Here is a 12,672-nt window from a genome sequence, read left to right as displayed (position 1 = left end):
TTTAATCTTTGCTTATACTTTCCTTTTGGGTGTTTAAGGCCATACAGTTGATTCAGATAAAACCGATTTATTTTTACTCTTAAGGCCATTTTAGGGTCTATTCCTCAGGGGTCACATGGGCTTTGGAGGAGCCCCTGGATCCTTTATTTCACCAGTTCCGTCTATGTGAAGAGAAGTCAAAGGTCCTGCTATATGTGTCTGTTTTTGATGCCAGTACTATGCTCTTTTAATTAGCATGACTCTAATATATCTTCAAATGAGGTATTGTAATGCCTCTAAACTTGACCTCTTGTGTGCCTGTACATGCATTGTAGATAAATCTTGGGCAAAGATCTGTTGTTCTCAGATAAACCTTACCTAGACAAATATTTCTTGATCTGCTATGGATAATTTGTCAGTAGGTTATAGGAGTAATATGATTCTCTCTGGTTTTCAAAACTAGCTAGGTATTGTTTATCTCTTGCATTGTCTCACCCCTCCATCATGGTTTTCCCACTTAAGGTGCCCCCATTTCCCCGTTCTCCCTTACTAATACCCTTCTCCTATGGTCCTATGTCTCTTGAGCTCCTTCTTTCCCTTTATCCCCTAGGTTCCTTGTATACCCTTCCCTCCTCCCTCCCTTAAACTAACCCAATTTTTATCCATATCTCCCTTATTAAGGCCTGTTTCCTACTGTTCTTCCCTTTCAGGTTATTTCTTTTCCTTTACCTCCCTGTTTCCTTTCCATTATCCTGGTTCCTGTAGTTATGTCTGGTTGCATACTTATTTATCAGACTCTGGTTCTAGGATCCACATATGAGGGAGAACATATGTCGATTGTTTTTTCTGAGTCTGTGTTACTTCACTTAGTATAACAGTTTCTAGTTCCATCCATTTACCTGCAAATTTCATGATTTCATCTTTCTTCACTGCTGAGTAAAACTCCATCATATAAATGAACCACATTTTCATTATCCACTCATCAATTGAGGGACACTTAGATTGCTTCCATCTCTTAGCTATTGTGAAAAGAGCAGCAACAAACATGGATGTACATGTGTCTCTGAAATAGGATGAGTTCTTTGGGTATATGCCAAGGAGTGGTATAACTGGGTCAAATGGTAGGTTCATTTATAGTTTTTAAGGAGTTCTCCACACTGCTTTCCATAGATGTTGAACCAATTTGCAGCCCCACCAGCAGTGGATGAGTGTTCCCCTTTCCCCAGATCCTCTCCAACATTTGGTATCATTTGTTCTCTTGATCTTAGCCAGTCTGATTGGGGTAAGGTGAAATCTTAAAGTGGTTTTAATTTGCATTTCCGTAATTATTAGTGATGTTGAACATCTTTTAAGATGTTTCATAGCCATCTCTACTTCTTCTTTTGAGAACTCTCTGTTCAGCTCCTTAGGTTTTAATTGGATTGCTTCTTGTTTTGGTTCTCTGTTTTTTGAGTTCGTTATGTATTCTGGTTATTAAACCTCTGTCGGATGTGTCAGTGGTGAAGATTTTCTCCTATTCTGTGGGTTTTCTGTTTGCTTCCTTGGCTAAAAAAAGAAATTGTGAGCCTCAACATTTGCTACATGTGTGTTTATGACCGTTATAGCGTGTGTCTTTATCTCTTCTGACTAACTTAGATTTGAACTCTGCATTGTCAGATATCAGAATACCTATATCAGCTTGTTTTCAGCTTCCATTCACTTGATGGCTTGATTTTCATCCTCAGCTTACGAGTATCTTTACCAGCTAGGTTTGTTTCTTGATGACAGATAGTTGGATGTAGTATTTTAATCTAGTCAGCTATTTTGCATCTCTTTATTGATGAATTGAGGTCACTTTCATTTAAGATTATTATTGAGATATTCTTGCTAATTCTTGTGGTTTTGATGGCTGATTTTTGGGGGTGGTTAGATTATTGTTCTTTTATTTTTTTTTCCTCCATCAGTATTGGCGGTTGGGTGGTTTACCGTGTTAACTGTGATTGTATTCCTTTAAAGTTTTCCTTTGTTCATCTATTCCCCTCATGAAATATATTCATTCCTGTGCTGTCAGGATTGAGACTGCTTATCTTTCTTCCTGTCTTTGTGTAGTATTCTGTTAAGTATTTTCTGTTCGGTGGTTAGTTTTGTGTTTGAACCAGTTTAGTTTATGCTAGTCTTGAAATGTCCTTATTTCTCCCTCAATTTTAAAATATAGCTTTGTGCTTGATATAGCAATCATGGCTGGCAGTTCCTTTCAGGGCTTGAAATACATTGTTCTTTTTTTTGCTTTTAGGGTTGCTGATGAGAGAAATAATGTTTTTCTGATGTGTTTGCCTTTGGAGGTAAGTTGGTAGTTTCCCTTACAGCTTTTTCTATTCTTTCTTTGCACTATATTTTTAGCATCTTGGTGATATTATGCCATGGAGAAGTTCTTATAAGATGTTCATGTCTATTTGGGGTTCTAAATGTCTCCTGAATTTGCATTTATTTCTCTAGACTAGGGAAATTTTCTGTTGTATTTAATTGAATAGATTCTCTGTGTGTTCATTTAGTTTGTGTGTGTGTGTGTGTGTGTGTGTGTGTGTGTGTGTACAAGTTTTTGGAGTCAGTTCTCTCTGTCCACATATATTTCCTAGGAGTCAAACTCGGGTTGTCAGACTTGGCAGCAAGCACTTTTGTTCTACTCAAATTCCAACATTTCTTTGTTTTTGTGGGTTTTTTTCCAAATTTCGACTTCCTTACTGACTTTTTCCTCCATATTGCTGACTTTCTTCTCAATATTGCTGATTTTTTTCATCTCTTTGCTGACCTTTTCTTCTATGTTGTTGACTTTCTTGCCTAGGTCCTCGATTAGATTATTTGTGTCCTCTCTGAGTTCACTGATCATTTTTGCTAGTAAAATTTTGAAATCTTTTTTTCTGGAATACAATTTTATTTAAATTTTATCAAATTATGAGTTTGTATATTTACAATTCTTAATAATTTATAATTCTGTTTACACATACCTTGTTTGATCCTTTCATCTATCACAGCAATAGCCAAAATTTTATTTGTCAGATATTGTTTCAATCCTAATTCATGTCTGTGTTCTAGTTTTGAGAATATTCCTTACCTAGCATTTTACTCATTCCATTATCTTTTATCAATAATTGAAGAGTTAATGCTTTTCTGGAAATCACATTGCCTTGCTTTTTCATGTTTCTTGTGTTTCTGTGTTTTGACTTGCTCATCTGTTGTCTGCATCTCTCTTCAGTTTTATTTGGGGATATTTTTATCAAAAAGCCTTCTCTAAATGACTCAGTTCTCTATGCAACTCAGAGAAGAGACAACAAAGTGCTTTTGGATGACGCTTTTGCTTCCCTTCCCTCACCAAGAAGCCACATGGCTGAAGTTTTGTTCAGTTTAGAGTACTTCTTTTTGGTGCATCACTCATCTTTTTCTCTGCCCTTTCCAGGTTTGCTGTCACTACCTTTGTGAATTTCCAAAGCTCTTCCTCTCTTCTTTAAAACTTTATTTTTATTTCATGTATACGACTGTTTTGCCAGTGTGTATGTGCACTTATGTATGCATTGCCCATGGACGCCAAAAGAGGGTGTTGGATCTCCTGGAACTGGAGTTACAGACAGTTGTGAGCTGCCATGTTGGTGCTGGGAACTGAACCTGGGTCCTCTGCAAGAGTAGCCAATGCTCTTACCCACCAAGCCATCTCCCCAGCCCTGTCTTCCTCTCTTTTTGAAATGGATCCTGTTTTCAGTTATTCTGACTCTTTACTAGGTCACATGGAAACAGTTTCTTTTCCTCCATATTACCTGGAACTTACTCATTGATTTTTCTCAAAGTACTACATTTGTAGACCTTTTAGCAATGGTTATCTCTAGGTTGTGTTAAATATGGCACATTTGTTTTAGTTTCATTCTTATGATTTCTTTTATATTTTATAGATTTTCTCTAAAGAGCATTCATTAGTACTGAAGATACAGCTTAGTGGTAGAGCTCTTGATACAGAACTTGCCCACCATGCACAAGTCCCTGAATTCAATTACCAGTACCACAAAAAAATCTTTTTAATTTTAAGAACATGCTTGTGAATTCAACAAAAATAAAAAGATTAATATAAGAATCTGAAAGTAAACCTTTTGTGGCCTTTATCTCCATAAAACATGGATATCAATATATCAATTATTTTTTGAGACAAGGTCTGACTATATAACCCTTACTTGCCTGGAACTCACTGTGTAGAACAGTTTGGTCTTGAACTAACAGAGATCTTCCCAGCTCTGCCTCTGGAGTGCTGGGACTGAAGGTGTGCACCACCATGCCCTGCTTAATACATCATGTTCTATCTGAGTGACTGATCATAGAGGAACCATCCATTCTTTGGGGAATCACTTTGGGAGATAGGAAGCTACATACCTGTGTAATCGTTAGAGATTTTTGACTACAACAAAGTGTTCTTCAAGTTTGAAGAACTCCTATGCCCTCAGAATCTGTACTCGTTTCCCATCTTAGGACCACAGACCTCTGAGGAGGAGGGAAGTATACTTAAGACAAGGAGTCTATAGACCTCTGTCTAAGCGTTTTTCTATGTAAGTTCTAAAAGTACAGTTACTATTATGGGCATGAGTGGGTGAAGCAAGATTCTTTTACATCTTAAGAAGCGACCCTTATACCTAAAACATAGGAAACCAGTGGAACAGAGTCTGAAAATTGTCACTATTTAATTATCAGCATCAGGAATGAAAAAAATCATTGCTTTCAGCCCTTTCGAAGAGGGATTGTTTTGGCTGCACATTAGAAGAAATTACTTTTATCATTTCCAATTTCCTTTGTCATCTTTGCCACCCATCTCATGTTGTGTGCATTTCCTAAACCTTCATTTGGTTTGTTCATCAATTTTAAAAAATCTTTTGGTCCTATCTCTCCTTTTCTTAGCTTATCTCCTGATATGTAAAGCTACATAAGCATACATAAGAGTGTCTCCAGCATAGCTGATTATATAACGTTGCCCTCACCCCTCACCACACCAATGTGTTCCTTTTCCTGTATCCCTGCTCTTGCTGTTGGCAACACTACCTACCTAGCTCCCAAATTAGGAATTTTAAGTCCATCACCTCCTTCACCTTCCACATCCAATTGATCACTGAGTCCCATACATTTTACCTTTTCAATGTGCCTCAAAGCTTGCTCTCTACTCCATCCTCTTGCATCCTGCCTGCCTATTTATTATACCAGCTTCTCAATGAGTTCTTCCCCTGGGATAATCACCCCACAAGGCAAGCAGAGGGCTCCTTCTAAAATAAAAAATTTGGTCATTTCGCTCCCTTGTTTAAAATCTTCAATTCAATGCCTGGCCTGGCGTGGTGCTGCACACCTTTAATCTTAGCATGGGGGGAAGAGGCAGGTGGATCTCTGTGAAACCTTGTATATGTATACCTTCCGTGCCTTCTTGTTGTCTACAAGATAAAAGCTAGAATCTTTTGTGTGTCATTCAGGAGAGGACTCAGTCTGACATCTATCTTGTTCTCTGACCACACCAAACACACCACACATTTTTATTTTTCACGTGCAGTTTGCAATGTTTTATCTTTTCTGCCTAATGCATAACTAATAAGTAATGTGATGTACACATTTCTACTAGGGAAATTTTCTTGATGTGAACAGATAGAATTTACCTTGTCCTCATCTGTCTTTTTACTACATCCTATATGTATTTCCAATATTAATAAACATAACACTTATAGTCTTTCTTTTTCCTGTTTGTTTCCTCTGTGTGTGTACTCCTCAGGAGCAGACAACATGCCTTCTCCGCTCTGTGCCCCTTCAACTCTAGCCATACTAAACTCATTGTTACCTGAATATGCTTTGCCTTTTTGTGACATCACCCCAGGAAAAGATGAGTGGATTCTCACAGAAATGTTCTTCTCCCTTTCCCCCTTTTTCTGGGTAAACAACAACTCTGCCTTCAACACTCATCCCAAATGCAGTCCCTTTGGGGGCTGTGTGTGTGTGTGTGTGTGTGTGTGCAGATGGATGTACATGTATGTGTCAGTACATGTACATGTGTACATGCGCATGAATGTATAAGGAAACCAGAGGTCAGTCTTGGGTATTGTTCCTCAGGAGACATCTGTCCACATTGTTTTTTAATTATTTACTTATTCATTTTTATTTGATGTGTATGAGTATTTTGCCTGCATGTATGTAAATGTACCTGTGTATACAGTGCCCACAGAGGCCAGAAGAGGGCATCAGATCCCCTGGTACTGGAGTTATGGATGACTGTTAGCTGCCATGTGGGTGCTGGGAACCAAACCTGGATCCTCTGCAAGATCAGCCAGTGCTATTAATTCCTGAGTCATAACTCCACCCCCCCACACACACACCTTGGTTTTTGAGACAACATCTCTCACTGCCTGAAGTTCACCAAATAGATTAGGCTGGCTAAAGAGCACCACGGGTCTGCCTGTCTCTATCTCCCCAGCACTGGAACTATAAGCACATGCCACCATGATCAGCTTTTTAAAAATAGGGATTCTGGCCAGAAGTGGTGGCACACACCTTTAATCCCAGCACTCAGGAGGCAGAGGCAGGCAGATCTCTGTGTGATCGAGGCTAGCTTGGTCTACATAGTGAGTTCCAGGCCAGCTGGAACTAGAGGGAGACCCTGTCTCAAAAAGACCAAAAAAAATTATGGGTTCTGGGATCACATTTATGTCCTCATATTTGTGAAGCAAGCACTTTATTGACTGAGCTATCTCCCTAGCTCTTCAAGTGCAAGCTCCTGAATCTGGGTAGTCTCAGATATGCTTTGTGCTTCCCTAACCTTCTAGGCTAACCTTAATTATAGTATTTCTCACATCAACATTCTATTATAATTATTAGCTTACATGGCTTCCTCCCCTGTTGGGGGACCCTGCTGCTAAGGTTGTAGTCCACCATGTGTGGATAGCTCTAAGGAGCTCGGTGCTATATGGAGGACTCCCTTTCTCAGAGGGGGCTTCCTGCTCTCTGCCTGACCTTATCTTGAAAGTGCCTCCAAGCACAGATGCCTGGCCTTATTTGGAACATGACCTTTGGCATAGTTACCCACAATGAAACTACCCCCAGGTTTTTTCTATATGATAATTAGGCATTGCCTTATAGCCAAATGTTAGGATCCCCCTACTACATGTAAATAAAGCATACTATGAACACCTATCAGCTGAAGCTGTAGCTACCATCTCCACCCTATATTTTTCCCTGACCGCCACTGAATAAACGAGCTGTATCACTGAAACTGACTCCCGGAAGGTCTTTTCTGTCCATGCTCACTGGCCGTCCTGACCCCATTTGTTGCTTCTGCTCCTTTTGTTCTCATGGGTTGGTGGCCAATGGCCCACGAGGGGAGGGAGAGACCCACACTCTCCTACCTATCATATAGCAATTCACCCTGTATCTTTAGCACAAAGCATAATAGGTACACAATAAATACTTCCTTGGCCAGTAATTAACCTTTTATAACACACAGTAGCTGGGGAGAACTATTGTATAGGTAACTAAGCTGTAAGTACTTCTCTGCATAGTTGGTCCATGCAGCTGTGGGAAGGTGCTGGATTCACAGGCGTTTCCTAGGTCTTGTCTATAAATCTCTGTTTATTATTCTTCCAGGTGCTTAATGCTAGACAGTCCATCTACTGCCCATCCTCATCCTCCATGAGCCTTGGTTCTGATGCAACCTATGGTCATGCAGGGATGCCCTTACACCCTCCCACGATGTCATGAGTGGCATGCTGCTGACCAGTTTCATCATAGCAGCAGCCTCCGAAACACCTGCCCCCAGCAGGTAAGAGTCCCATAGTAAAAGAATGACCTGTGCAAAAAGACTGGACATAGGATCTGTGTGAACTTATGTGATACGTATACTTCCAAAGACTCAGGAACTCTCTGTATACATTGAAAGCCTTGGATAACATATGGCCTCCTTCAGCCCACCCCTTACCAACCATGAGGTATTTTATGGGGAACATATAGTGAAGGAGGATGCTAGACTAGACTAAAGGCCCACTATGACAAAGGAGGGACAATCTCATGTTAACCTTCCAAGGCTTACAGGTCTGGGCGGGGGAGGTGTTCCAGAAGAACATGATTCTTCATGGCATAGCCTAGGGAAAGGTGAGTTCCTTCCCTGGCCTCACATACTTCAGGTGACCCTCTCTCCATTGCCTTTACCTTTCAAGTTCTCTCTCTCTCTCTCTCTCTCTCTCTCTCTCTCTCTCTCTCTCTCTCTCTCTCTCTCCCTTCCTTGCCTCCCCCCATAGGAGTATGGTGATAGTGGTATGTTTGTTTCTCTCCATGCCTGTTAATAGGTGGGTGAGAGGCAATAATCTAGAGAGAGAAGGTACCTTTCCTGATAATGAGGGAGAGAGGTCCAGGGGGAATTAGCTGGAGAAAGGACAGACATAGATGTACTTTGGGTTGCTCTGCAGTGCTTTGGGTTCTAGAGATTGTGAGGGCATGAAGTACTATGTCTCCAAGAGTGTCACAGATAGGCTGCAGTGCTGTCACTTTTAGGGGAGCAAACAGCAGTGGAATATATGGGAGAATGGAAAGAGGAGAAAGTCAGTGGAGAGAGAGAGGAGAGAGAGAGAGAGAGAGAGAGAGGATGAATATGGGGGTTGGGAAAGATATTTGGGGGAAGCTAAATAAGAAAAAATAAAGATACAGAGAGACAGGAAAGAGGAGAAAGTCAGTGGAGAGAGAGAGGAGAGAGAGAGAGAGAGAGAGAGAGGATGAATATGGGTGTTGGGAAAGTTATTTGGGGGAAGCTAAATAAGGAAAAATCAAGGTCCCGAGAAGCATGAAGGTCAGGTCTTCCTTGATCATTTTCTTGAATTTTGCCAGAGAGAAATAGTTGACTCTCATTTATTCTCAAAGCCAGGATCAACTTAGAATCCCATAGTAATCTACCTCTTCCCTGGAGTAGGGCTTTAATAGGATTGTGGGATTTGGAAGCACAAGTCCTTCCCAAAGTCTTCTTTGCCCATTGCCTTCCTCCAACAAGTGTCACCAAGGGCACATGGGAGCTTCCGAATGTGACTGTGAATGGCACAGCACAGCCTCTCTTTTCTGTGGTGGCCTAGGTGTTCTTCCTTCCTGCACTACCTTTGTCTCAAGGGCTCAAGAGAAGGGTAGAGAACTAGGTGGGGAGTGGGCTGTGAGAAGCAAACATCTTATCCACAAAAACCAGAAAGAAAAAGTTAGCTGATAGGAAAAGGGAAAGAAAAAAATTACTCTATGATTTTCCTGTGAGATATGTGTGGCTCACTTGGGGAAATGGGAGGAGAACAAGGCTCTAAAGAATAATGTGGGAGCTGGATGCAGGTTAGGAAACAGAGTTATGGAGGGAATGAAAGGCTCACACACCAGTGGCTCCCAGCTCCTTATGTGTTCTTCCCCCAGAGCATAGCCAGGATGGCTGGGTTATGGCTGGGTCACAAGGGGCTATTTCTAACTCTGGGACGTTCCCAGTCCAAAGATTTTTGTGAGATTGGCTTGAGCCCAGTTATCCTAGCACAAGCAAAGCCTATCACTAGGGGCCAGTCCCCAGTCTTAGCCCATCATCCCCTGCCATCCCCCAGTCGTCCTAGTTGACTCCACCCAGACCTCTAGAAAGGGTCAAGCAACTGTTCTAGCTATTCCTGTAGGTGGACCTCAGCACGGAAACAATGCGGAGCTGTGGAAAGCCTAGAAGACTGTGGGAGATAAATAAGGATAGGAACAGAACTCTTTTGGTACAAAGAAAGTGTTTTGCCTAAGTGATCAGGGGTGGGGGCTGAGCTGGGGAATGTTAACCTTTCTCCAGGCAAGTCTGCTAAAGAGGGAAATCAGTGGCTGTTTCCCTCTGAAAGTGGCTTAATGGAAAGGGCTTCCCTAGACCCCGCCCAGTGTAACACAGGCTGGCATGGGAGTTTCTCCAGCCCTGACTCCCTGCATAGAGCTGCTGTGTTCCATTGTCCTTTCTCCCTCCCTTTCAGAGACCCAAAGGGATGCCCAGAGCCCATCGTTTCCCTCTGTTCTCAGGGTACAATGAGATCTGAGGGTCATGGATCTCCCTCTCAAAGGCAGGCCAAAGCACTCCCTCGTTTTCAGTCACCTCCAGTGATTTTCTGGGCTTGGCATTCATGGAAAATAATCAGATTTAGAGGGATTCTGCCACACCCAGCTTCCCAGTGCTGCCATCCCAGGCCTCTGTCCCTAGGTGTGCCACACCCATTCCTCCTGCCTCTGAGGAAATTCACTTAGTTGAAGACAAGGCTTATTTTCTAAGCCTCCTCATCCTCCTGTCAGGTCTTGGAGAAATTGCTTTCAAAAGAATCGTCACACAAATGGTCTTATCTTTTTGTTCACTTCAGAGCAGGGGTGGGCCTGGAAGCAGAGTGAGCACTTTGTGTCTTCCACAGAAGGGAAAGTTAATCAACAGGAGCTACCCTTTGCAGCCCCTCCTCAACACCTTGGAATGCCTAGTCCCACTCTTGCTATCCTCGCCAGCCTGAGAGGACCATGCTGGCCCCGGTGTGGCGGGCCCATTTGGGAGTGAGCCGAAATTCCCAGGGACAAAGCTCTAATTCACTGGGCAGGCTCTAATATCACCGCCCCCTCCAGATTCCTGGGGGGTCAGTAAAAAAACAGGGTAGCAACCCCCGCCTCCTGGCCTGCTTCCTTGATGGGGCTTGTTTAGAGCTCCTCAGGAGTCTGCCTGTCTGCAGCTCACCAGACCCTGGGCCCAGATTCCTGCTGAGAGAAAATCATGGACCTCCCTAGTCCTGCCGTGGACTCTTCAGGCCGCACAGGTAGGATCACACATGGGCTGTAGGGTGGCTGAGTTCACAGCTTGTCCCCTAGAGCTTGCAACTCCCTTGCTTTCCTTTCTTGGTGTGGTTGTGATCTGTGATTTTAATGGGGTGTTTAGCTTCCTAAATTGCCTAGAAAGCCTTGTAAGAAGTTTGGTTTTAAGGTGGAGAGATTAGAGAAGTCTCAGACACTGATTGGTCCTGCTATTTGCACAGGTAGGCAAGAAGCCGGTAAACCTGCAGCTAGACATGTGGGTCTCCCTAGCTAGGGTGGAACAACTCCAGTAGAGATTCCCTCCCCCAGCTCCCTTTCTCTTCACCCTCTACAGCCCCCTGGCTGGGTAGTCCCAGCACTCTGCCTAGGTACCTGTGCTCTTAAGGGCTATTTGGCCTAACCACCATTCCCTCACACCTAACTATAATTTGACTGAGCCTTACCAGTGCCCAGGAGAGTAAGCAGTAGATAGTGAGTCTTATAGCCCAAGGCTAGAGTTTCACAGGCTTCATGGTTGGGTGTCTGAGCTGCCAACTTTGATCCGATTCCTTTGGGGCTCAGGATCCAGGGTGCTTCTTTAGCTCCTTTTCATCCTATGTTCACTTTCATGACCACCGTCCTTTAAGATTTCCAGCCTTCCTGTCTGGTGGAAAGTGCTGGTTGGAAACTGGGAGAAGTGACCTCAAGGCCTAGGTCCATTTGAAAAGTAGGGCATCTGGCACTGAGCACTTTCTATGGCTTTTCTGTTTCTTCTCTCAATCTGTATGGGGCAGCCCCTCGACTTCGTTTTCTAGAAGGTTGGGTAAACGTGAGACCCTGCAATTGGAGCCTGTAGGTGTTTGAATGCTATGACCATCTGTGTTTGAGCAACTCTCACCAGTGTCTCACTGCATGCAGGATACCATTTGCTCAGTCATCCTGGTGGAATTTATAATAGGAGGAATAATAATAGTAGTAGTACTCAGCTTTTCTCTGTGACACACCTGTACCAAGAGAAGACTTTTCAATGAGTTAGACTCTAGACCTCCTGCCTCTCACCCCTTGAACACATGCACCCAGAACAGGTTAGAATTTCTGGACCCTGAGACCAACACTTCTTTCACCTTGTTCACTTATGTCCCACACTTGGCTTGCTGCGGAACACAGCATGACACACCCCGGGGGTCACAGGATATTTGTGTTTCTGTCCAGGTTAGAGCTGCTGTCACCACCCCTGCACCTCCTTGGGATGGTACTGGGGATCCCTGCTTAAGTCCAAAGCTGTTGAATGGGTCTGTTGGTGCTGTTGGCCCCCTGGAACCATCAGCTATGAATCTGTGTTGGAATGAAATAAAAAAGAAGTCTCACAACCTCCGGTAAGGACTGACCCCCAGCTTAAGGAATTGGCCAGGACAGTTTCAGGCTCCTTTTGTTGCTGCATCTTGTGTGCCCTCCTTTCATCAGCCTCACCATCCACTTCTCTCTATCTTTCTCTGACGCAAGGGAAAGAAACATGGTAGAAGTCAGAAGATTTCAATTTGAACCTCAGTTTTAAATAGTCATTTGGATAAGTTATTTAAGCTCTCAGAATTTTAGTTCCACTTGGCTTTGTTTTGTTTCTGAAACAGGGCTTTCTATTGAAGCCCAGGCTAGCCTGGGACTCCCTGGAGGAGGCTGTCCTTGAACTTAGCAATCATCTTTCCTCCACCTCCCCAGTGCTAGGCTTACAGGCATGCACCACCATACCTGGGTTTGTTATGTTTTGTTTTTTAAGAAAAAAGAATAAGGGAAAGCATAGTAACTGCCCTCATTACCTCACACTGTTGTCATAAGATTCAAATAATACACGAAAATGCCTTCCAAACTTAAATGTGTTGATATGTAAATAAAGGAAGTGATTGTTCCATACTC

General features: G+C 42.9%; 1 protein-coding gene across 6 annotated transcripts in view; it reads left to right on the top strand.

Annotated features, from left to right (window-relative positions):
- Window positions 1–12,672, top strand: part of Drp2 (dystrophin related protein 2) — a 73,340-nt gene that overhangs the window by 7,966 nt on the left and 52,702 nt on the right. For 3 of the 6 annotated variants that reach the window (XM_017801997.2, XM_008848330.2, XM_008848329.2), the window contains 4 exons: window positions 2,252–2,300; window positions 7,606–7,780; window positions 10,704–10,787; window positions 11,974–12,137. In XM_017801997.2, coding sequence (XP_017657486.1) covers window positions 7,667–7,780; window positions 10,704–10,787; window positions 11,974–12,137 — 362 coding nt within the window. In that variant the 5' untranslated portion in view covers window positions 2,252–2,300; window positions 7,606–7,666. The remainder of the gene's footprint in view (window positions 1–2,251; window positions 2,301–7,605; window positions 7,781–10,703; window positions 10,788–11,973; window positions 12,138–12,672) is intronic. The other 3 variants (XM_008848332.2, XM_008848331.2, XM_008848334.1) reach the window with 2 other exon arrangements.

The sequence above is a fragment of the Nannospalax galili genome, unplaced genomic scaffold (assembly GCF_000622305.1).
Source record: "Nannospalax galili isolate Female #2095 unplaced genomic scaffold, S.galili_v1.0 scaffold3, whole genome shotgun sequence".
Taxonomy (NCBI): domain Eukaryota; kingdom Metazoa; phylum Chordata; class Mammalia; order Rodentia; family Spalacidae; genus Nannospalax; species Nannospalax galili.
This window is presented reverse-complemented; position numbering and strand designations above follow the sequence as displayed.